The 26,743-nt window shown below is 40.5% G+C and overlaps 1 protein-coding gene across 3 annotated transcripts in view; it reads left to right on the forward strand.

Moving 5' to 3' along the window:
- The window catches only part of WDR25 (WD repeat domain 25), a 134,163-nt gene that overhangs the window by 75,862 nt on the left and 31,558 nt on the right, over positions 1 to 26,743 (forward strand). For all 3 annotated transcript variants that reach the window (XM_038405233.2, XM_038405235.2, XM_043516808.1), the window contains exon 3: positions 6,544 to 6,691. In XM_038405233.2, coding sequence (XP_038261161.1) covers positions 6,544 to 6,691 — 148 coding nt within the window. The remainder of the gene's footprint in view (positions 1 to 6,543; positions 6,692 to 26,743) is intronic.

Raw genomic sequence — 26,743 nt, forward strand, 5'->3', positions numbered from 1 at the left:
CGTCCTTCAGGATAGGTTGTAGATCCTTGATGATGCGTTGGAGAGGTTAGACTACAACGAGAGACTGCTGAATTGGAATTAATTTGCAAACAGTGTGTATGATAAACCCATTGTTTCATGTTCTCTGTGTGTGTGTATATAAATCTCTCCTCTGTTTTTTCCACCAAATGCATCCGATGAAGTGAGCTGTAGCTCACGAAAGCTTATGCTCTAATAAATTTGTTAGTCTCTAAGGTGCCACAAGTACTCCTTTTCTTTTTACTTTTTTTGAGTGTCTCTTAAAGTTGGGTGTGAGGCCACAGTAGATGTTGAACCTATCAGCATTAACTAACAGCAACATCTTCTGCAAGTTCAGGTTAATTTGCATAGGATCATGCCTCCAAAAGCAACTGTATTCTAACTCCACTTCTCATAACTGGCCACCTAACTCCTAAAAGACATATGTTCCAAATAAACATTATTTAAGTTTGATGCGCTGCATCTGAAAGTGCTAAAGGAGTTGGCGGATATGATTGCAGAGCCATTGGCCATTATCTTTGAAAACTCATGGCGATCGGGGAAAGTCCTGGATGACTGGAAAAAGGCTAATGTAGTGCCCATCTTTAAAAAAGGGAAGAAGGTGGATCCGGGGAACTACAGGACAGTCAGCTTCACCTCAGTCCCTGGAAAAATCATGGAGCAGGTCCTCAAGGAATCAATTCTGAAGCACTTAGAGGAGAAGAAAGTGATCAGGAAGAGTCAACATGGATTCACCAAGGGCAAGTCATGCCTGACTAATCTAATTGCCTTCTATGGTGAGATAACTGGCTCTATGGATGAGGGGAAAGCAGTGGACATGTTATTCCTTGACTTTAGCAAAGCTTTTGATACAGTCTCCCACAGTATTCTTGCCAGCAAGTTAAAGAAGTATGGGCTGGATGAATGGACTATAAGGTGGCTAGAAAGCTGGCTTGATTGTCGGGCTCAACGGGAAGTGATCAATGGCTCTAGGTCTAGTTGTCAGCTGGTTTCAAGTGGAGTGCCCCAAGGATCGATCCTGGGGCCAGTTTTGTTCAATATCTTCATTAATGATCTGGAGGATGACGTGGATTTCATCCTCAGCAAGTTTGCAGATGACACTAAACTGGGAGGAGGGGTAGATACGCTGAGGGTAGAGATAGGATACAGAGGGACTTAGACAAATTAGAGGATTGGGCCAAAAGAAATCTGATGAGCTTCAAGGACAAGTGCAGAGTCGTGCACTTAGGATGGAAGAATCCCATGCACCGCTAAAGACTAGGGACCAAATGGGTAGGCAGCCGTTCTGCAGAAAAGGACCTAGGGGTTACAGTAGATGAGAAGCTGGATATGAGTTAACTGTGTGCTCTTGTTGCCAAGAAGGCCAATGGCATGTTGGGCTGTATAAGTAGGGGCATTGCCTGCAAATTGAGGGACATGATCATTCCCCTCTATTCGATATTGGTAAGGCCTCATCTGGAGTACTGTGTCCAGTTTTGGGCCCCACACTACAAGAAGGATGTGAAAAAATGGGAAAACATCCAGTGGAGGACAACAAAAATAATTAGGGGACTGGAACACATGACTTTTGAGGAGAGGCTGAGGGAACTGGGATTGTTTAGTCTGCGGAAGAGAAAAATATGGGGGGATTTGATAGCTGCTTTCAACTACCTGAAAGGGGGTTCCAAAGAAGATGGATCTAGAGTATTCTCAGTGGTAGCAGATGACAGAGCGAGGAGTAATGGTCTCAAGTTGCAGTGGGGGAAGTTTAGGTTGGATATTAGGAAAAACTTTTTCACTAGGAGGGTGGTGAAGCACTGGAATGCATTACCTAGGGAGGTCATGGAATCTCCTTCCTTTGAAGTTTTTAAGGTCAGGCTTGACAAATCCCTGGCTGGGATAATTTAGTTGGGGATTGGTCCTGCTTTGAGCAGGGGGTTGGACTAGATGACCTCCTGTGGTCCCTTCCAACCATGATATTCTATGATTCTAAAGCAACTGACAGAAGCTTATGGGGTAGAAATGGAAAGGATGCCATTTAGTGATTTTTCCCTTTCACACAGTCTCTAATGGTTTAGAGGTATAAAATGTTTGCTCCTTTCCATAAAATGGAGGAGAACATTAAGCACACTCTGTGTTAGAGAAAAATGTGCATTATACAGATTTTCTATTCTTAAATCCAAACAATGCAATGCTGTTAAAGCTTGTTTTACTTTTTCTTTCTTGAGGAAATTGTTTTTTCATATTTAATCATTAAAACATGATAGGGACTTTTTTTTTAAGCATTTACCACCTGTTTTTCCTTTCATCTTGATTCAGTCAGTAGCTTCCTCGTGCTAAAATAGCTCTTGGAGATAATTAACTCCCTTTTTTGTATAGTAATGTCTGAAATGATTGTTAAAAGTCATTAAAGGATGATAGAAACTAATTTCCAAAAGTATTTTAATATTTTTTCTTGATTTCCCTGCTCATAGTTAGGGTAGAATAGATAGAACTTTTGTGAAGCCTGCTTAAATGACCAGTGGAGGAACTAACAATAATTGGTTGCTTATCAGAGTAAAATTATATTAAGTACATGATATGGGGATACTTTGAAGCAGTGTCATAAGACAGAATGTTGCCTGTGAAGAGTGGTCTGTTATACAAATAATGTTGTCAACAAATCCTTCCCAGATAGTAACCCTTTCTAGTCCAGTAAAAAGAAAAAATGGTGAAGGACATAAAAATAAATACCAAAACATTTTTCTTCTGCTGTTTTCTTCTTACATCTCAGTGTTCCTGGTCTATGCTGTTATTACAATGAAAAAGACAACCAGTCATGTGTTGACATTTGTAGCATTCATTTTGCCTTTAATGCACATTTAATTGTTTTAAATATAGAACCATAATCAACTGTATCTTACTAATTAATAGTTTAATTCAGGGGAGTTGTTTGGCTGTAAATGAGGGCAGAATCTGGCCCTCAGTTTCTTAGATAAGCTCTTTGAGGCAGGGACTGTGCGTTTTCTATGTTATGTAAATTGCTTAGCACTTTCAACCATTATATAAATAATAATACAGATCAAGGCTTAGAAAATAAGTAGTTAATTAGGATAGAAAAAATAAAGACCGTCTTTGGTGAGCTCACAGGCAACTTTTGTTTGAAATATGCAGCAAGATTTAGGCTATGTCTATGCTACAATCTTAAGTTGACCTATTTTAGGTCGACTTACAGCCACCGCATTAATTACTGCCGTGGCTGATATCCACACTACCCTCCTTCTGTTGGTGGTGCATGTCCTCACCTGGAGTTCTTCCACTTACTGAAGAGAGGCTGTGTGGGGGAGCTGGGAGTGGGAGGGAAGCCATCCAGGGAGATCCACACCAGGAGTCCAGTTGGCTGCCGTGCTCCTGGCAGGGAGCCGGCACCCCAGGAGACAGTAGGGCTCTCAGAGGGGAGTGGGGAGCTCAGGCAGCAGCCGAAGCCAGGAGCCTGGGTGGCAGCGAGCGGAGACCCCAAAGCAACCCGCCTCAGGAGCTGAGAGCCAGCTTTCTTGTCAATTTCATGGCTCCAGTGGATAACAGCCAACAGCCAATGTAAGGACCCCAGTGTCTACACAGACGCGCCACCCTAACTACACTGAAATAAGACCTATGCCTCTTGTTGAGGTGATTTTATTATGTTGGGATAGCATATACTACATTGCCAGGAGGAGCATTTCAGTGTGTACACCTCCACTGTTTTATCGACAAAAGCTGACTGTGTAGTGTAGATGAGGCCTTAGTATGATGGTAATATATTGACAAACCACAAAGAGTCTTATTATTTCTGGTACAACTTTAAGCCATATACTATCCGTCTTTCAACCACAAATACAATAAAATTGTTATCTAGCACCATTAAAACGTTGATCTTCTTGCACTACTAATACTGGCATGGAAAACACATTGGGGTTCACTAGCAGCTAATTGTAGTATTTGGTTAAAAGCCAGATAACTGGAAAAAATAGTTTTGTCTGAGACAAATCATAGATATAGCAATAAATGATATATTCAAATTGTATAAGCCAGTGTTAATTGCTGCAGGATATTAATAATAAACAATAATATCAATAGTTAACCTAATCTCAAATCTGAATTTGCTAGACATTATTTTTCACATATAATTTGATCAATTTTGATTGTCATAATATATGATAAACTCTGCATATAGAATGTGTGCTTTTGATTAATGAGTTGTACTGCATATTTGATCACCCAAATCATAATTAAAGAGTTAATAGTTGCTATAAATACCTTGTGACAACTACTTTGATTCAGAAAATTATTACTTTTTCCTTTATCAAATAATTGTTTTTGTTTTTAGAATGTGAACTAGATTAAGACATTCCAGAAAAGTTAAAGATTGAATACTCTTGTTTTTCCTAACGATTAAAAGATTTAAGGTAATCAGTAGAGGTGGGATTTTCAGAAGTGCTCAGATTGGCCTAATTTTGCTTCAGTTGAAGCTAAAGAATGAGCAGAGTTAGGCCAGTGCTGAGCACTTTAGAGAACCCTACCCAAGTCTCCGTGACAATATTCATATCTAGCTCTTAAGCAAAGTTTGATAGTGGCAAAATGCTGCATGAAATTATTATCTGCAAGACTGAAGAATCAGTCCTAGCCAACATATAGGCAAATCTCATATCTGTAATCTGCCAGAGTTCTTGTTCACTACCAAATGGGGTTGATTACAGGTGAAGTATGTGGGAGAGAAACAAGAGGGAACAATTAGGAGTTGTTGGGGTAGTTTCTCGCCATGGAAGGAGACGAGGGAATGGCAGTGGGAAGATCTGACATGAACTGCCACTGAGAACAGTTTATGAATTCTCAGGAAATTATGCCTGCCACAAGAATGCTTATTGTCTTTATTCTCTTGCTAATAAGGCTTTTGACACAGTCCCTCGTGACATTCTTATAAGCAAACTAGGGAAATGTGGTATAGGTGAAATTACTATAAAGGGGTTGCACAACTAGTTGAAAGACCATATTCAGAGAGTATTAGAGTAGCAGCCGTGTTAGTCTGTATTCGCAAAAAGAAAAGGAGTACTTGTGGCACCTTAGAGACTAACAAAAATTTATTAGAGCATAAGCTTTCGTGAGCTACAGCTCACTTCATCGGATGCATTTGGTGGAAAATACAGAGGGGAGATCGATATACACACACAGAGAACATGAAACAATGGGTTTATCATACACACTGTAAGGAGAGTGATCACTTAAAATAAGCCATCACCAGCAGCGGGGTGGGAAAGGAGGAAAATCTTTCATGGTGACAAGCAAGGTAGGCTATTTCCAGCAGTTAAGAAGAATATCTGAGGAACAGTGGGGAGTGTGGGGGAGAAATAACATGGGGAAATAGTTTTACTTTGTGTAATGACTCATCCATTCCCCGTCTCTATTCAAGCCTAAGTTATCAATGGCTTGCTATCAAACTGGGAGGGTGTATTTAGTGGGGTCCCACAGGGGTCAGTCCTGGGTCCAGTACTATTCAATATTTTAATTATTGACATGGATAATGAGTTGAGAATCTGTTTATAAAATTTGCAGATGACACCAAGTTGGGCTGGGTTGCAAGCACTTTGGAGGACAGGATTAGAATTCAAAATGACCTTGACAAATTGGAAAATTTGTCTGAATTCAACAAGATGAAATTCAATAAAGATAAGTGTAAAACACTACACTTAAGAGGAAAAATCAAATGCACAACTACAAAATGGGAAATAACTGGCTATGTAGTAGTAGTAGTGAAAGAAATCTGGGGGTTCTAGTGGATCACAAATTGAATATGAGTAAACAATGTGGTGATAATATAATTTTGGGATTTATTAACAGAAATGTTGTATGTAAGACACAGGAGGTAATTGTTCCACTCACCTCAGCTAGAGTACGGTGTCTGGGTGCCACACTTTAAGAAAAATGTGGACAAATTGGAAAGAGTCCAGAGGTGAGCAACAAAAATGATAAAAGGTTTAGGGAACCTGACTGATGAGGAGAGGTTATAAAAACTGGGCATGTTCATCTTCAAATCTGTTAAGGGTTGTTATAAAGAGGATGGGGATCAATTGTTCTCCATGTCCAGCACAAGAAGTAATGGGCCATATCTGCAGCAAGGGAGATTTAGGTTGGATATTAGGAAAAACTTTCTAACAATCAGTATAGTTAAGTTCTAAAATAGGCTTTGGGAGTTTTGGGAATGTCCATAATTGGAGGTTTTTAAAAACAGATTGGACAAACATGTGAGGGATTGGTTTACTTGGTGCTCCTCAGTGCAATGGACTGGACTAGCTGATTTCAAGGTCTCTTCCAATCCTACATTTCTATGATTCTGTAAAAATATTTTCATAAATTAAGGGAGTGCAGTATTACTTTACCCATCCTCATAGCAAAATCAAATCTGTTAAAATATATGAAGCTTTCTCAGATGGGCTGATTGATTTGTTCTGATTCTTTATCAGCAGGTTGAATAATTTATTTACTGGTATTTTTAAATTTATATTTAGAACTGTCATTATGTTTCTTTTTAAGATATGGAACGCTGTAGATACAGGCTGTTGTTTAAAAACGTACTCCTGTCACAGTTGTGCTGTTCGAACTGCTGAGTGGTCTTTGTGCGGAAGAAGAATTCTCAGTGGAGGCTTTGATTCTATGCTTCATTTAACAGATGTTGAAACAGGTAAATGTAATTTAAAGTTACATTTTTAACATTGTTTTCCAACTTCAGCCTGGATAGTGTGGCATGAGACTATTAGCCCAATTCTCCCATAAAAGTGGTTAAATCTCAAAATATCAAGGCCAAAATTCATATGGGTACTTAAATGTAGTCAATTATATCCACATTTAAGACACTTAAATGGGTGTGTTAATTTTCAGAGGTATTGAACCTAGAGCATATTATTTCATATAGTTAGGGCTCCATTTCAACAAAGCACTGAAATAACATATATAAGTCCACGCTTATTCAGCAAAGCATTAAGCATATGCTTAACTTTAAGGTTGACATCAGTGAGATTTACATATGTGATTAAGCATATGTTTAAGTGGTTTGCTAAGTAGGGATAGACTTAAGCAGGTGCTTACAGTTTATTCAGTAGATAATGTGCTTTGCTCAAGAGGTGCCTAATTATTGGATATAGATTCCTAACTTTAGGACTGAAAGTTTGAAAATTTTGACCTATTAAAAAGTGATTTGTAGAATCATGAACTTGAGGTTGGACTGCACTTTTGTTACCTCATTGGTCTGGTTGCTAAAATGCCATTTTTTCCCAGGCTGCTTCAAGAATTGGAAGGGCATTTTTGAGAGTCTTCCAGATCTCCCCACATTCTTTGTTTAGTACATTATTTCATCAGTCCTGCAATGGCATCTATGCAGCTGAATCCTTGCACTTTAATGGAGGCCCATTGGCTTCTGTGGGCTCTGCATGAGCACAGGCATCCAACTGTGCCAATGAAATTGCAGGTTTCGGGCCTAAGATAGCACCTTGCCAGCTGAAGAGATACATTTTAATAAATCTTGGCCATTTAATGTACATTGAAATATATTTAACTGTTTTACAAAGTAATTTATTTTATGAGCATATGATTTTATATTTAAAAAGATTATATTTATAAAGTAGCATTTATCTAGTAGGTTTTTTTCCTGATGTAAAATTAAAAATCACCTTGTAAAGTGAGGTCTGATGTCTTTTGGAGAGCAGAGTGGCTGCAGATTAACCATAAAATGGTCCTCTTCTAATGAATTGGGAAGCTGCCCAAAAGACTGAGAAAACTGATCATACAAATGATTAAAGAGAAGGTTTCATTCCCTATCATAGGAATCGATTTCCCAAGATATGTCATGCCATGTGATTTTAAATTCAGTCATGGCTATAAATGGGTTGCTATATGCTGAGACTGTAAAACACATATCTAGAACTGGAATATTGATGTTTCTGGAGTATTCAAGTTTCACACCAGTATAAATGAATTTGCCTGGATGGCATTCTGTGTAGTTAATATACCAGCGTTTTCATTTCAAATAGACTTTATTATGTTGTCTTTTTTTCCCCACAGTCTCATTTCAGTGTTATTTTCGTTTTCATTTTCATTCTGATTGAACCTAATGAGCTTAAATTCCGGTGCAATGCTCAGGAAGTTATGCACACAATGACTGCTATTGCTAATGGGAATTTGACATAAAGTACATTTATTCCAGTGTTCTAAATCAATATGGATGAAATCGCTACGTTATAAAATGTCAATACAAATTCCTAAGAGATATAATTCTAAGATTATATAGTAATATTTTATGTCTTCTGGCTGCTTGACTTACAGAACTACCATGAATCAACATTTAAATATAATTCTTTCTTGGATTAATTATTTTTAGTATTTCCTTTGCCTCTAAGGGTAATTTTAATAATAAAATATTGCCAGTATTTTGGACTGTGGCAGCATGAGTGGAAAATGAGCTGATTTAGAGCTCAGTATGCTAAGTGGAAATAGTATATGTCTATTCTGTTAAGATTTATGCATCTCTGGTATTTTTTAAGGGCCTCATTTTAAGAGGAGGATAGCTCCTGTTGATCTGTAGTGTTCGTACTCAGAACTTCTGAAAATACAAGGCCCAAGGTGACTAATAAATCTCCAAAACAATACAGGTAATATGACCCCTTCCATGCACATCCAGCCCAAACTTATAATTTTCCTGCAACTTGTAATGGTACCTCTCTTTCTCTCCTACATTTTCAGTAACTCTTTCAGAGAAACAGGGCAAGTAGTTTGCAGATGGAATCCAAATCAGGTTGATATAAAAAGCCTCATTTCCATTTGAAAATACAAAGCCAGTTACTAGAATCAGATCTGCATTAGTTCACTGAACCATTCACCTCACCCTACTCTTCATTACTTCTGAGATGATTTCATCTTTGATTAACTTCAGATAGATTTTACAACTATAGCTTCATAAAAGTGACTCATTCTTTTTTGGGCTTTTGTTCTTAATTATCTTTCCTTGCTAGGCCGAACTCACTGTCACTACATTTAAATATAGTGAATGCTACACCCGGGGTGCCATATAAATAACAATGCCATCTGCAATTAATAGCTTAGCCCTAAACTCTGTTCCCTGTGCACTTTTTCCCAGCTATGTTTACTGAAGTCTAATCTCATCTGTCCTCATTTTCATTACAGTTTTTGTGTGTAAACTGCTATGTTTATTTAGAGAAAGGGAATATAATAGTCCCAAATTACTTGTATCATGTAGAATCCTTTTTAAAGCTGTAGAAGAGAACTAGCTTTCAAAAAAAAAAATCCAGCTCATTAAAATTGTATTGATTCTTTGGAATTATTTTATATATTTTGTTATTTCTTTTTTCTTTCACCTAAAAACGTATTAAGACTAAAATTCTATGAATTCATATTTAGTACAAAGTTCTTCTTTAGAAGGACATCTAAATTAATCTATTTATAATTAAAAAATTAATTATATTCTTTAGTTTATTGAAACACAAATTTTATGTTTAAAAATATTTTGAGATGGGGCAAATGATTATTGATTATGGAGCACCCAGTAAAGTATGTTGACAATCCTGTAACGTCCCTCCAAGACAAATATCTTTACCACATACAGTACCTTTATCTCTAAAAGTTGCTAAAGTAAAGTTTTATGGTAATTTTCCAATTCAGTACTGGAGTATTATGTTACTATGGGCAAATTTAGGGTCAAAAGCTGATGCCCTCTACTGGATGCAAAAATATATGCACACATGCAGTTGCAGTTGCATGTGCATTTTCCGCAAATGGGTGGAAAAATTGGTTAAATGCATGCAGAAAGCAACATAAACATCTAACTAGCTGTGTGCCTTGGTTTATTTGATCTCCAAGTACATAGAAGCACAGTAATTACCGTGTGTGTGTGTGTGTGTTATTTTGTTCATGGACCTCTGCTGCTACTCAGTTTGGGGATGGCTATAAAAAGGATGTAACACTTGCAAAATTGCAGAACTGCCTCTCTCTCCTCTCCTTTCTGTTTTTTCTTTCTTTCTGTTAGTAATCTAGAAATTATGACACTGAATCAAAATTGTGCTCCCGCTAGCTGATTGTCCAGTCTTTGAAAATGGGTGGTATCAAATATTTCAAAGGAAAGTGTTAGAATACCTGTAATAAACAATACTAGAATAACCTGTCTGTGACTGTGGGATCTCTTAATGTCAACAGGCAGTGTTTTTAAAGGTTAGCAGAATCCCTGGAGCTGGTATTTATATTCTGGTTCTCCAAAGAATGTCATGTGAGGTTTTAATAAAAGCCAATGTCACTCTGGATATCAGTATCATTGTGAAATGTATGTATAGATACTATGTAAAGAGTTATGTATATATACATTGAAAATTATGCTCTTAAGGTGTGCAGCTGGGGAGCTGGTCACCAGGAAAGGTGAAAAAGATGTTTTTTCAAGACTCAAAATGTTTATCCATGTGTATATATATTTATATATAAATTGAGTATTGTCTGGTTCACAGTGGGCAACCAAATGCTAATGAAGAACTGTCGGGAACTTAAGAAGGAAACTAACAGGAAGAGGTAAACAGTGGAGGAGGGTGGAACCCTATCTTGAGGTGCACATCAAAAGTTTGTTCTGGTATATTTGGCGGACAAGGAAGACACCTTGTCATCCTTCACCTAGGAAGTAAATGGACAGCAAGGTGCTTCATGAAAGAGTGGTCTCAGCCAGGCTTGGTTGAAAATGCTGGAGACAACTTTGGGTGAGATACGCTTCTTTAGACAGGAGGATAACATGTTAGTTAAGTCTCTGGAAATCATAGAATCATAGAATCATAGAATATCAGGGTTGGAAGGGACCCCAGAAGGTCATCTAGTCCAACCCCCTGCTCAAAGCAGGACCAAGTCCCAGTTAAATCATCCTAGCCAGGGCTTTGTCAAGCCTGACCTTAAAAACCTCTAAGGAAGGAGATTCTACCACCTCCCTAGGTAACGCATTCCAGTGTTTCACCACCCTCTTAGTGAAAAAGTTTTTCCTAATATCCAATCTAAACCTCCCCCATTGCAACTTGAGACCATTACTCCTCGTTCTGTCATCTGCTACCATTGAGAACAGTCTAGAGCCATCCTCTTTGAAACCCCCTTTCAGGTAGTTGAAAGCAGCTATCAAATCCCCCCTCATTCTTCTCTTCTGCAGACTAAACAATCCCAGCTCCCTCAGCCTCTCCTCGTAAGTCATGTGCTCTAGACCCCTAATCATTTTTGTTGCCCTTCGCTGTACTCTTTCCAATTTATCCACATCCTTCTTGTAGTGTGGGGCCCAAAACTGGACACAGTACTCCAGATGAGGCCTCACCAGTGTCGAATAGAGGGGAACGATCACGTCCCTCGATCTGCTCGCTATGCCCCTACTTATACATCCCAAAATGCCATTGGCCTTCTTGGCAACAAGGGCACACTGCTGACTCATATCCAGCTTCTCGTCCACTGTCACCCCTAGGTCCTTTTCCGCAGAACTGCTGCCGAGCCATTCGGTCCCTAGTCTGTAGCGGTGCATTGGATTCTTCCATCCTAAGTGCAGGACCCTGCACTTATCCTTATTGAACCTCATTAGATTTCTTTTGGCCCAATCTTCCAATTTGTCTAGGTCCTTCTGTATCCTATCCCTCCCCTCCAGCGTATCTACCACTCCTCCCAGTTTAGTATCATCCGCAAATTTGCTGAGAGTGCAATCCACACCATCCTCCAGATCATTTATGAAGATATTGAACAAAACGGGCCCCAGGACCGACCCCTGGGGCACTCCACTTGACACCGGCTGCCAACTAGACATGGAGCCATTGATCACTACCCGTTGAGCCCGACAATCTAGCCAGCTTTCTACCCACCTTATAGTGCATTCATCCAGCCCATACTTCCTTAACTTGCTGACAAGAATGCTGTGGGAGACCGTGTCAAAAGCTTTGCTAAAGTCAAGAAACAATACATCCACTGCTTTCCCTTCATCCACAGAACCAGTAATCTCATCATAAAAGGCGATTAGATTAGTCAGGCATGACCTTCCCTTGGTGAATCCATGCTGACTGTTCCTGATCACTTTCCTCTCCTCTAAGTGCTTCAGGATTGATTCTTTGAGGACCTGCTCCATGATTTTTCCAGGGACTGAGGTGAGGCTGACCGGCCTGTAGTTCCCAGGATCCTCCTTCTTCCCTTTTTTAAAGATGGGCACTACATTAGCCTTTTTCCAGTCATCCGGGACTTCCCCCGTTCGCCACGAGTTTTCAAAGATAATGGCCAAGGGCTCTGCAATCACAGCCGCCAATTCCCTCAGCACTCTCGGATGCAATTCGTCCGGCCCCATGGACTTGTGCACGTCCAGCTTTTCTAAATAGTCCCTAACCACCTCTATCTCTACAGAGGGCTGGCCATCTCTTCCCCATTTTGTGATGCCCAGCACAGCAGTCTGGGAGCTGACCTTGTTAGTGAAAACAGAGGCAAAAAAAGCATTGAGTACATTAGCTTTTTCCACATCCTCTGTCACTAGCTTGCCTCCCTCATTCAGTAAGGGGCCCACACTTTCCTTGGCTTTCTTCTTGTTGCCAACATACCTGAAGAAACCCTTCTTGTTACTCTTGACATCTCTTGCTAGCTGCAGCTCCAGGTGCGATTTGGCCCTCCTGATATCTTTCCTACATGCCCGAGCAATATTTTTATACTCTTCCCTGGTCATATGTCCAACCTTCCACTTCTTGTAAGCTTCTTTTTTATGTTTAAGATCCGCTAAGATTTCACCATTAAGCCAAGCTGGTCTCCTGCCATATTTACTATTCTTTCGACTCATCGGGATGGTTTGTCCCTGTAACCTCAACAGGGATTCCTTGAAATACAGCCAGCTCTCCTGGACTCCCTTCCCTTTCATGTTAGTCCCCCAGGGGATCCTGGCCATCTGTTCCCTGAGGGAGTCAAAGTCTGCTTTCCTGAAGTCCAGGGTCCGTATCCTGCTGCTTACCTTTCTTCCCTGCGTCAGGATCCTGAACTCAACCAACTCATGGTCACTGCCTCCCAGATTCCCATCCACTTTTACTTCCCCCACTAATTCTACCCGGTTTGTGAGCAGCAGGTCAAGAAAAGCGCTCCCCCTAGTTGGCTCCCCTAGCACTTGCACCAGGAAATTGTCCCCTACGCTTTCCAAAAACTTCCTGGATTGTCTATGCACCGCTGTATTGCTCTCCCAGCAGATATCAGGAAAATTAAAGTCACCCATGAGAATCAGGGCATGCGATCTAGTAGCTTCCGTGAGTTGCCGGAAGAAAGCCTCATCCACCTCATCCCCCTGGTCCGGTGGTCTATAGCAGACTCCCACCATGACATCACTCTTGTTGCACACACTTCTAAACTTAATCCAGAGACACTCAGGTTTTTCCACAGTTTCGTACCGGAGCTCTGAGCAGTCATACTGCTCCCTTACATATAGTGCTACTCCCCCACCTTTTCTGCCCTGCCTGTCCTTCCTGAACAGTTTATAACCATCCATGACTGTACTCCAGTCATGTGAGTTATCCCACCAAGTCTCTGTTATTCCAATCACGTCATAATTCCTTGACATCACCAGGACCTCCAGTTCTCCCTGCTTGTTTCCAAGGCTTTGTGCATTTGTATATAAGCACTTGAGATAACCTGTTGATCGCCCCTCATTCCCAGTATGAGGCAGGAGCCCTCCCCTCACAGACATTCCTGCCTGTGCTTCCTCCCGGTATCCCGCTTTCCCACTTACCTCAGGGCTTTGGTCTCCTTCCCCCGGTGAACCTAGTTTAAAGCCTTCCTCACTAGGTTAGCCAGCCTGCTGGCAAAGATGTTCTTCCCTCTCTTCGTAAGATGGAGCCCGTCTCTGCCCAGCACTCCCAGCATGTTATGATTTTAATTTATATATAACCATTGATTTCCAGTATTCTTATTCACTGTCACTTGAATCTCTGGTCTTTGATAATAAACTAATTCTTGTTTTCACTATATCTGTGTGTTTAGTAGAACTTTGTTCTAACATATAACTAATAAGCTGGGGTTTACTGTTCCTTGGGAACAGCAGGCCTGGTAAGTCTGAGTGATCAGTGGATGAGGGGCTAGACTCTACAGGGAATGCGCCGAACACTTGGGAGTTGATATGTGCCTATTGTATACCTATATGGCGAGAGCGAGGATAGTGCTTATGTTGCCAAAGGCTGATGGTTTCAGGGAGCTGACCCACAGCAGGCAGACAAGACTCGTCACGCTGAGAGCAGATGGTGGAAGAGGTGCCTCACAACCCTCAGTACCCCTGGGGAGTGTCACTTTGTCCATAAGGGAAGTTTCTTCCTAATCCCTCTAAGTGTTATTGATTGGCTTATGCCCCAAAGCACGAGGGTTTATTAGTTATGGAGATACTGTATGTCACAGTTTTAAAATTTGTTGCTAAAATTATCTGCTACTTTTCAAATCTGAGGTTTTGCACATGCTAAAAACTCAGTTGTGTGTGTTCAAACTGCATTTGTGCATGCAAATTTAGTGCACCCACACAAATCAAAGTGACTTTACATGCCAAAACACTGATGTGGAAAATTGCAAACAGTTGTGGAGAGAATGTGTTGACATTGCTTGGAAATTTGGCTTTGTGCATCTACAAGATGCATTATATTTAATAATCTACTTTAGGTTTTTGTTAGGTGCCTATCACCATGTACTTCTATACTAAATTCATAGTATTGATTAAGAGTGGATTTGAGGAGTCTGTTTGTGGAAGCCCAAAGGGAGAGTGGAGAAGAGAAGGAAAAGGCGAGAAAATACTACATTAACTGATGCATTTTAATGTTGTAAAAGTAATTTGAGCTCTTGAGAGGAAAGTCACTGTACAGCATACAATAAGTGCAAAGTATTATACATAGTACACTTGAAGGGGGTAGAAAGCTTTGCATTTGTTGACATAGAAATCCCCTGTACTTGCTTCAGGAAATGGAAATGACAGACATGAGATAATATATAGCCCAATCTTGCAGTCTTAATGCAAGCAAAACTCCCTCTATATTCAATGGAAGTTTTGCATGTGTAATGGTTATAGGATAGAGACCATGGGGTGGGGGGGAGGTTCAATTGATGAGATTCAATGAAAGTCAGTGCAGAGATCACTCCTGCTTCAGTGAGTTTCAAAATAGAGCATTTGTTTCAATATTTTTTTTAAACTCAGTCTGTCTAAAAGTTGTCTATTAGTCTGATGTCAAAATGATAGGCTCTGACTTTTAGTATGGCTTTCTTTAAAATTGTCATTCATATGCTGTAAAGTAAGGGCTTGGTCCCACAAGCCCTTAAATAGCAATTTATTTGAGTAGTCCCATTGACTTCTATGGGTATATTCGTGTGAGTAAAATTATCCGTGTACTTAAGCTATTGCAGGATACGAGACTAATACTGTGCTGTAAATTTTAGATCTTTAATATTAGATCAAAAATACAGCTGAGCTGCTCTATTACTTTTTGTCAGTGTTTCTTAAATGTACTTTTGTCACCTTTCCAGATTTTTCAACAATATACAAAACCTACAAAAATGGTTATATACAAAAAAAGGCACTTCTGGGACAGGCATATACTTCCTGCAAAGTTGTTTTAAAACTTTACTGCTAACTTTCTGGAAACATAACCTTTGATGCAGTCATAGAATATGTGGCTATATCTCTGTAAATTATGGATGAACTCAACAGTTAAGGGGAGGAACGAAAAATAGATACAAAATCTACAAAATCTCAAAGGTTCTTTATTGCTGTTTTTCACTGCCCTATTTTAGATATAATTTTTCATTATAAAATGCAGCTCTTCTGTTTGCTATACTAATAATATCACATTTGTGAAACATTTACATATTCTATGAATCAGTTAGAGAAAATGTTTTGGTTATTCAATCATTCTTTGCTGCTATCTATTTTTCGTGCCTCCCCTTAGCAGTTGAGTTCATCCATAATTTACATAGATATAGCCACATATTCTATGACTGCATCAAAGGTTATGTTTCCAGAAAGTTAGCAGTAAAGTTTTAAAACAACTTTGCAGGAAGTATATGCCTGTTCCTATATATCACTTATTATTTACTCCTCATACACTTTTTAAACTACTGGCCATTATTTTTAGATGTAATTTATATGCTCAGCAAACTTTAGTCATGTCTGTTTTTCTTTACATTTGTATATCTGTGTGTTTATGCACAGCTCTCTCTCTCTAAATAAATAAATAAATGAATATTTATATATTTGTACAAGTCATGAAAGCAATACTGCAATCACATATGTAGAATTCTAGCAAAGATAACGTTATTTACATGCCATGGATACCATTCAGTCCTTCATATTATGGAAGAGTCATTGCTCCAGGATCTTCGGGAGACTTTACTAAGTGCACTTCAAATTGCCTAACATAGCAATTACATTACAGCTCATTAATTTAATATGCACCTCCCTCATAAGTACATTGGGTCACTTAATACCCTGGTTTGTGCTACTAAGATTACATCTAGCTTTAAAGGAAAATATAGATTACTTAAAGTAGTGTTTAAATTTGATGGATTTTTTTTTGCTTGTTTTATTTTATAAAGCCATGTAGAGTCCCTCAGTAGTAATACTTTGCACTGCCAAGTGGGGGACCTAGTTTTGATTTCTTGTCTTGGTGGTCCTGCTGACATAGTTTATTATTATTTATTTGTGAGTATGTCAGTTTTAGAAGTCACAGGTGATGATCCCAGCAGGCTTGATATAGCTCTCCATCTTCTTATGAAGATGGAATAGTGTGCAGTTTACTGTGTAGGAATCTTTCAGATGATACCTCAAGAAACAGTGGTGTGATTTTTGAAAAGGTACTCCGCGCCTTTGAGAATGAAGCCAGAAGATGTTTAGTAGTAGGGTTTTGTCTAGGTGTCCTTGACAAATTTTTTTTCTTCCCAGCCATTGTTGAGTAGTAACATGCTGTTTATCTGTCACCCTCCACTTGAGATGTGACTGCCTTTCATTGGTTTTGTATACAAAGTGTGTAAAGGGCTTTGGGGGAAAAAAGAATGAAAATATTATTTATTACCATGGAGTTATTCTGAAGGATGTCCAGCTCCTCAGTGGAAAAAACTATTAAACATATCCAATATGCAAAGTTTTAGGTTCATTTTAAAGGTTAAAAAGTTTTAATAAATTAAATCCAAATGGATAGCTGGATGATAAGCCTTTGTCCACATTTGGCAGGATTTTAAAGATGTACAGAATCTAAGACACATTACCTAGGAAGTATTTCCAAAAATGTTAAACTATTCTTCAGCAATGTAGTATGGCCATTTGAAATAACTCACCAGAAGTGGGTTTTTCAAATGTGCTGAGCCTCAGGCTAATTCTGCTCCCACTAAAGGCAATGAGAGTTTTACCATTGATCTCAGTGGGAGCATGAATGCAAGAGAGTTCTCTGAAAACATCCACTCAATGTGCAGCGGCAGTCCAAAAAGCTAACAGAATTTTGGGAATAATAGGAAAGGAATAGATAATAATACAGAAAATATCATATAGCCTCTATATAAATCCATGGTACGCCCACATCTTGAGTACTGCGTGCAGATCTGGTTGCCCCATCTCAACAAAGAGATATTGGAATTGGAAAAGGTACAGAAAAGGGCAACAAAAATGATTAGGTGTATGGAACGGCTGCCATATGAGGAGAGACTAATAAGACTGGGACTTTTCAGTTTGGAAAAGAGTCCACTAAGGGGGGATATGATAGAGGTCTATAAAATCATGGCTGGTGTGGAGAAAGTAAATAAGAAAATGTTATTTTACTCATTCTCATAACACAAGAACTAGTGGTCACCAAATGAAATTAATAGGTAGTAGGTTTAACACAAACAGAAGGAAGTATTTCTTCACACAACACACAGTCAACCTGTGGAACTCCTTGCCAGAGGATGTTGTGAAGGCCAAGACTATAAGAGGGTTCAAAAAAGAACTAGATAAGTTCATGGAGGATAGGTCCATCAATAGCTATTAGCTAGGAGGGGCAGGGATGCAAAACCATGCTCTTAAGTGCCCCTAACCTCTGTTTGCCAGAAGCTGGGAATGGGCGATGGGGTGGATCACTTGATGATTACCTATTATGTTAATTTCCTCTGAAGCACTTGGCACTGGCCGCTCTCAGAAGACAGGATCCTGGACTTGATGGACCATTGGTCTGACCCAGTATGGCCATTCTTATGTTCTTATGAATACAGAATACTTTTGAAATCCCACCATAATTGGAGACATACTGTTACACTGGCAGGCACCCTCCCTTCCCTGGCCCAGTCCCTATGCCAGAAGTAGGAAGAGGCCAACTCTACACTGCAAAATAGAAGTATTTTGCAAGGTCCAGTTACACTCCTTTTATGACCCCATTATTCCAGAACAGCATAAATGGGCTGCAACATATGGGAGAATGGGGCAGTCCCTGTTCTAGAGATTTTACAGTCTGGATTATAATAAGATGCAGCCCGTGGAGGAAACAGATTAATATGGACGGGGGTGGCAGGATGCAAATGAGCAAGTTTTCAATAATAAGTAATAGTCTCAGCTTACCATTGGCCTGCTCATCACCTTTGCCTTCTAGTGCCTGTTGTCTTAACTTTATTTGAGAAGATTGAATGGCAAATTACAAATTTTAAACACTCTTGGGAACTCGGAGATAGCAACGTGGTCCAGCTGCTTGACCCTGTGATTGTAGTAACTAATTCAAATGGGTATGGAAGGAGTGTGTCAGATATTATGGACACATGAAGTATTCAGAGACTATTGTATCAACTTTATACATTTTATATGTATCTTCATGCGCTAAAAATTGTATTCTGGCTCTACAAAGGAGTTACAGGGTTTTCTGCAGAATTTAAAATTACTGGGAGTGGGGAAGGTAATTAATGCAAATCCCTAGGCAGGTTACAAATCTGGAGAAGCCTTATCCCCTGGAGGAAGTTGCATGTATTAGTTTGACCTGGTTCAATAGGCCTGACAAAGAAAGAACTGAAAATGATATAAAATGACTACCCTTGTATAGGGAAGAAGGTCACTCTCACCTGACGGAACATCTGACATGAGACTGTGACCCAGAGGGACAGGCCCTGTGAGAGGACCTGAAATACTTTGAAACCTTCCAGGGTCATGATGTGGACTGATGGGTGCAGAGGTGCTGGAATGATTTTTATAGTGGGGGTGCTGATGACAGAAACCATGTATTTGGTGTTTGTTATTACTACTTCAAGCCAGGGGTTGCGGTAGCACCCCCAGAACCCCTAGTTACAGCACCATTGGATGGGTGATATCTGGTAAGATAGGCATGCATGTAAGCTGTTTATTGTTTTTAAGATATATTTTCTCTGTAATGCTTTTGTTCTGAATAATTAGTATTTTGTTTGGCTGGCTGGTAGCAGGTTAACCCTGTCATCGCCCTCAAGGGAAGTTCAGTTAGCCAAAGAGAAGTGACTTTGAACTCACATTTTTTAAGCCTTTATAAAAAACAACCCACAAGTTGCTGCCTGTGGGTTTTGGTGCTTAATTCTAATAGGTTGCTTTTTATCTGGATTTTTTTTTTATTGTGCTTCAATCAAGTCCCATCTGGCCACGCCCGTGCCCAGCGTGACTGAGGAACAACTCCCTGCCACCTGCTGTTCTCTAACCCGGTACTCACTTCTGCCTGACAGTCAACAGACTGCAATGATTTTTTTTTAAGTGAGTGATGGCATATGATTGGCCATTCCCCTCACTTTAAAAAAAAAAAACACCAACATGTGAATTTCACTGATTGGTTCTGTGTGGTTATTTAAAGAGCAAAATATTTCTCTCTCTTGGGTTTCTTAAGGGCTTTTAGAGTCAATGATATTGCTACTCCAAGGAATCATCCCCTTTCCTACTCAGAATATTAGCTGTAAGAATATCCTTTTCAACATATTCATAAATGATCTGGAAAAAGGTAAACAATGAGGTGGCAAAATTTGCAGATGATACAAAACTACTCAAGATAGTTAAGCCCCAGGCAGACTGCAAAGAGCTACAAAAGGATCTCTCAAAACTGGGTGGCTGGGCAGCAAAATGGCAGATGAAATTCAATGTAGATAACTGAAAAGTATTGCACATTGGAAAACACAATCCCAACTATAGATATAAAATGATGGGGTCTAAATTAACTGTTACCACTCAAGAAAGAGATCTTGGAGTCATTGTAGATAGTTCTCTGACAACATCCACTCAATGTGCAGCGGCAGTCAAAAAAGCGAACAGAATGTTGGGAGTCATTAAGAAAGGGATAGATAAAACAAAAGATATCATATTGCCTCTATATAAATCCATGGTATGCCCACATAGAATCATAGAACTGGAAGGGACCTCAACAGGTCATCTAGTCCAGTCCTTAGCCTCGTGGGGACTGAACTAATTATCTAGACCTGACAGGAGTTTGTCTAACCTGTTCTTAAAAATCTCCAATGATGAAGATTCCACAACCTCCCTAGGCAATTTACTCCAGTGCTTAACCACCCTGACAGTTAGGAAGTTTTTCCTAATGTCCAACTTAAACCTCCCTTGCTGCAATTTAAGTCTATTGCTTTTGACCTATCCTCAGAGGTTAAGAAAAACAATTTTTCTTCCTCCTCCTCATAATAACCTTTAAATACTTGAAAACTGTTATCATGTCCCCGCTCAGTCTTCTCTTTTCCAGACTAAACAAACCCAATTTTTTCAATCTTCCCTCATAGGTCATGTTTTCTAAACCTTTAATCATTTTTGTTGCTCTTCTCTCGACTTTCTCCAGTTTGTCCACAACCTTCCTGAAATGTTTCACCCAGACCTGGACACAGTACTCCAGTTGAGGCCTAATCAGAGTGGAATAGAGCGCAAGAATTACTTCTTGTGTCTTGCTTACAACACTCCTGCTAATACATCCCGGAGTTATGTTTGCTTTATTTGCAACAGCATTACCCTGTTGACTCCTATTTAGCTTGTGGTCCACTATGACCCTCAGATCCCTTTCCTCCGTACTCCTTTCTAGGCAGTCATTTCCCATTTTGTATGTGTGCAACTGACTGTTCCTTCCTAAGTGGAGTACTTTGCATTTGTCCTTATTGAATTTCATGCTATTTACTTCAGACTATTTATCCAGTTTGTCCAGATCGTTTTGAATTTTAATCCTATCCTCCAAAGCACTTGCAACCCCTCCCAGCTTGTTGTTATCCACAAACTTTATAAGTGTACTCTGTATGACATTATCTAAATCATTGATGAAGATATTAAACAGAACTGGACCCAGAAGTGATCCCTACAGGAAGGACCACACTCGTTATGCCCTTCCAGCATGACTGTGAACCACTGATAACTACTCTCTGGGAACGCTTTCCCAACCAGTTTTGCACCCACCTTATCGTAGCTCCATCTAGGTGGTGTTTTCCTAATTTATTTATGAGAAGGTAATGCAAGACAGTATCAAAAGCTTTACTAAAGTCAAGATATACCACATCTACCACTTCCCTCCATCCACAAGTCTTGTTACCCTGTCAAAGAAAGCTATCAGGTTGATTTGACACAATTTGTTTTTGACAAATCCATGCTGACTGTTACTTTATTATTATATTATATAAACTATATTATCTTATAGATATTTGCAAACTGATGGCTTAATTATTTGCTCCATTGTCTTTCTGGGTACAGAAGTTAAGCTGATTGGTCTTTAATTCCCTGGGCTGTCCTTATTTCCCTTTTTATAGATGGGCACTAATTTTCCCTTTTCCAGTCTTCTGGAATCTCTCCCATCTTCCATGACTTCTCAAAGATAACCATGAATGGCTCAGATATCTCCTCAGTCAGCTCCTTGAGTATTCTAGGATGCATTCCATCAGGCCCTGGTGACTTGAAGGCATCTAATTTGTCCAAGTAATTTTTAACTTGTTCTTTCCCTATTTTAGCCTTTTCTGATCCTACTTCATTTTTACTGGCATTCACTATGTTAGACGTCCAATCATGATCAACCTTCTTGGTGAAAACTGAAACAAAGAAGTCATTAAGCACCTATGCAATTTCCACATTTTTTGTTATTTCCCCCCTCTCATTGAATAACAGGCCTACCCTGTCCTTGATCTACCTCTTGGTTCTAATGTATTTGTAGAATGTTTTCTTGTTACCCTTTATGTCTTTAGCTAGTTTGATCTCATTTTGTGCCTTGGCCTTTCTAATTTTGTCCCTGCATACTTGTGTTATTTGTTTATATTCATCCTTTGTAATTTGACCTAGTTCCCACTTTGTGTAGGACTCTCTTGATTTTTAGATCATTGAAGATCTCCTGGTTAAGCCAGGGTGGTCTCTTGCCATACTTTCTGTCTTTCCAACGCAGTAGGATAGTTTCCTCTTGTGCCCTTAATAATGTCTCTTTGAAAAACTGCCAACTGTCTTCTATTGTTTTTCCCCTTAGGCTTGCTTCCCATGGAATCTTACCTACCAGGTCCCTGAGTTTGCTAAAGTCTGCCTTCTTGAAATCCATTGTCTTTATTTTGCTGTTCTCCCTCCCATCATTGCTTCGAATCATAAACTCTATCATTTCATGACCACTTTCACCCAAGCTGCCTTCCACTTTCAAATTCTCAACCAGTTCCGCCCTGTATGTCAAAATCAAATCTAGAACAGCCTCTCTCCTGGTAGCTGTCTCCACTTTCTGAAATAAAAAATTGTCTCCAATACATTCCCAGAACTTGCTGAATAATCTGTGCCCTGCTGTGTTATTTTCCACCACCACCACATCACCACCAAGTCCTGTGCTTTGGATGATTTTGTTAGCTGTTTAAAAAAAGCTTCATCCACCTCTTCTTCCTAGTTACGTGGTCTGTAGTAGACCTCTACCATGACATTACCCTTGTTTTTTACCCTTTTTATCCTTACCCAGAGACTTTCAACAAGTCTGTCTCCTATTTCCATCTCAATCTCAGTCTAAGTGTATACATTTTTAATATATAAGGCAACACCTCCTCCCTTTTTTCCCTGCCTGTCCTTCCTGAGCAAGCTGTACCCTTCTATACTAACATTCCGGTCATGCATGCATATTATCCCACCAGATCTCTGTGATGCCAGCTATGTCATACTTGTGTTTATTTACTAGCATTGCAAGTTCTTCCTGCTTATTCCCCATACTTCCTGCATTAGTATACAGATATCTAAGATACTGATTTGATTTCCCCCCCCAGTTCTGTCATGTCTTTCCTTTATCCTTGCTATAGTAGCCCATGCTCCCCCCAAATTCCAAACCTTCTCCCAGGTCTCCATGTTCTTGACTTACCTATGGGCTTTGGTCACCTGCCCCCTTTGAGCCTAGTTTAAAGCTCTCCTCAATAGGTTAGCCAATCTATATTGTGACGGGGCAAGGCCAGATGGTTATGGAAGAGTAGTGGGAGATAGATATATTAGCTCCAGGCTAAACAAATCCCTGGTACCAGGATAAGTGAAATGGCAGCTGCTCCAGGTCAATTAAGACACCTGGGGCCAATTAAGAACTTTCCAGAAAGCAGGGGGAAGGCTAGGTTGATTGGGACACCTGAAGCCAATCAGGGGCTGGCTGAAACTAGTTAAAAGCCTCCTAGTTAGTTTGGTGGGTGTGCATGTCAGGAGCTGTGGGAAGAAGTTGCGCTGTTGGAGAGGCTGAGTAGTACACACCATATCAGGTACAAGAAAGGAGGCCCTGAGGTAAGGGTGAAGTGGAGCTTGAGGAAGTGAGGGCTGCTGTGGGGGAAGTAGCCCAGGGAATTGTACATGTCATGTTTCTAAAAGGTTAGCTATCATAGCTGATACTATTAGGGTTCCTGGGCTGGAGCCCATAGTAGAGGGTGGGCTCGGGTCCCCCCCCCATCTTTGCCCCCAGATTAATCACTGAGACTGGGAGTCAACAGAGACTGTGCAAGGAAAGATAACTTCTCCTCACCTCCCTCGCTGGCTTATGATGAAAATGGCTCAGAAGACCGTGACCCTTGTCGCAAGAGAAATAAGGATTACATGGAGGGTCACAGTGAGCCTTTGAGGCTATCGAAATCCATCAGGAAATGCGGGACCCACGGAGGCAAGGACAGAGCTTTGTCACAGTATCCAAATATGCTCTTCTCCTTCCTCAGAAGGTGGACCCCATCTCTGCTTAGCAGTCCTTCTTCCTGGAAAGGCATCCCTTGGTCAAGGAAGCCGAAGCCCTCCTGGTGACAGCATCCTCGCAGACAGGCATTCACCTCCAGGATGCATCCGTTTCTGCCAAGGCCCCAACCCTTGACCAGAAGGATTGAAGAGAACACCACTTGTGCTCTGAACTCCTTCACCCGTACTCTCAGAGCTCTGTAGTTACTTCTGATTTGCTAAGGCTCTTGAATACTGCGTGCAGGTGTGGAACCCCATCTCAAAAAAGAAAAAATTGGAATTGGAAAAGTTTCAGAAAAGGGCAACAAACATTATTAGGGGCATGGGACGACTTCCATATTAGGAGAGATTAATAGGACTGGGACTTTTCAGCTTGGAAAAGAGACGACTAAGAGATGACTATGATAGAGGTCTATGAAATCATGACTGGTGTGGAGAAAGTAAATAAGGAAGTGTTATTTACTCCTTCTCCTAACACGAGAACTAGGGGTCACCAAATGAAATTAATAGGCAGCAGGTTTAAAACAAACAAAAGGAAGCATTTGTTCACACAACGCACAGTCAATGTGTGGAACTCTTTGCTAGAGGATGTTGTGAAAGGAAAGACTATAACAGGGTTTAAAAAAGAACTGGATAAATTCATGGAGGATAGGTCCATCAATGGCTATTAGCCAGGATGATCAGGGATGGTGTCCCTAGCCTCTGTTTGCCAGAAGCTGGGAATGAGTGACAGGGAATGGATCACTTGATGATTACCTATTCATTCCCTCTGGGGCACCTAGCATTGGCCACTGTCGGAAGACAGAATATTGGGCGAGATGGACAGTATGGCTGTTCTTATGTGGGGAGTGTGGTGATGAGGAGTGTGGGAGGGGATGTTAGATGTCGGTGTGTGTGAAATTATGTCCTCAGCACTCACTGATGGCTGGGTGCTTGTTTTCAGAGTTTGAGGCTGCTTTTGACATCCATTTCAGCTTGTGTTTTTTGAAATATCTGGCAATCCTTCTGTAGGTGCTGAACTAAAGTCAGACCAGCTGAAGTGATCAAAGTGAATTGCAGAAGAAATTGCAACCTAGATTCCCAGTCTGGAGGGAGAGAGTCATGGGACTCTGCCATGAGAAAGGTGATGGCTAGAGGCCTGAAACTTAAGTGGGGTGCCCTCAAAGAGGCCATGAAGGGGTCAGAGGTGCAGTTACCTTGGAAACCGAGACATGGAGATACTCATGTAAATGTTAGAAAGGTTCATATTTGGTTTTGATCCAGGGTTGGACTGAATTCAAGCATATTCATATTCTATGCAATCTGGGTTACTCATCCGTAACAGCCCACTGATAAACTTTTTGGGGGGTCAGGGGTGTAATAACCCATTATCACACTTGTCTCCCCTTCTGAACAATGGTGTTTTTCCTCTTCCTTCACCCGCAGTCTTTTTATTTTCCTACTTCCATCCTCTTCTGCTGTTCTGTTCCCTGACAGTGGAGTGAAATATGTATAATAAATTTGTCCTCTCCAAAGTATTGCTTGCTGGCCTTTCAAAGAGAGAGAGCTCTCCCGTAGTAGGTGACTTCTGGCTACTCTTCTGGCTCTGTCAATCTGTTTCTTCACTTAAGCAGGTGGGTATTGTAGTTGTAAAATGCATGATAGAGATCTTGTAGGTGTTTGTCTCTGTCTGAGGGGTTGGAGCAAATGCAGTTATGTCGTAGAGCTTGGCTGTAGACAATGGATCGTGTGGTGTGGTCTGGATGAAAGCTGGAGGCATGTAGGTAGGAAAAGCGGTCAGTAGGTTTCCGGTATAGGGTGGTGTTTATGTGACCATCGCTCATTAGCACTGTAGTGTCCAGGAAGTGGATCTCTTGTGTGGACTGATCCAGGCTGAGGTTGATGGTGGGATGGAAATTGTTGAAATCCTGGTGGAATTCCTCAAGGGCTTCTTTTCCATGGGTCCAGATGATGAAGATGTCATCAGTGTAGCGCAAGTAGAGTAGGAGCATTAGGAGACGAGAGTTGAGGAAGTGGTGTTCTAAGTCAGCCATAAAAATGTTGGCATACTGTGGGGCCATGCGGGTACCCATCGCAGTGCCGCTGATTTGAAGGTATAATTGTCCCCAAATGTGAAGTAGTTATGGGTGAGGACAAAGTTCAGCCACCAGGTTAGCCGTGACATTATCGGGGATACTGTTCCTGACGGCTTGTAGTCCATCTTTGTGTGGAATGTTGGTGTTTATGGCTTCTGCATCCATAGTGGCCAGGAAGGTGTTTTCAGGAAGATCACCAATGGATTGTAGTTTCCTCAGGAAGTCAGTGGTGTCTCGAAGATAGCTGGGAGTGCTGGTAACATAGGGCCTGAGGAGGGAGTCTACATAGCCAGACAATCCTGCTGTCAGGGTGCCAATGCCTGAGATGATGGGGTGTCCAGGATTTCCAGGTTTATGGATCTTGGGTAGCAGATAGAATACCCCAGGTCGGGGTTGCAGGTGTGTGTCTGTGCGGATTTGTTCTTGTGCTTTTTCAGCGAGTTTCTTGAGCAAATGCTGTAGTTTCTTTTGGTAACCCTCAGTGGGATCAGAGGGTAATGGCTTGTAG

The sequence above is a fragment of the Dermochelys coriacea genome, chromosome 6, assembly GCF_009764565.3.
Source record: "Dermochelys coriacea isolate rDerCor1 chromosome 6, rDerCor1.pri.v4, whole genome shotgun sequence".
In the NCBI taxonomy this organism is placed as follows: domain Eukaryota; kingdom Metazoa; phylum Chordata; order Testudines; family Dermochelyidae; genus Dermochelys; species Dermochelys coriacea.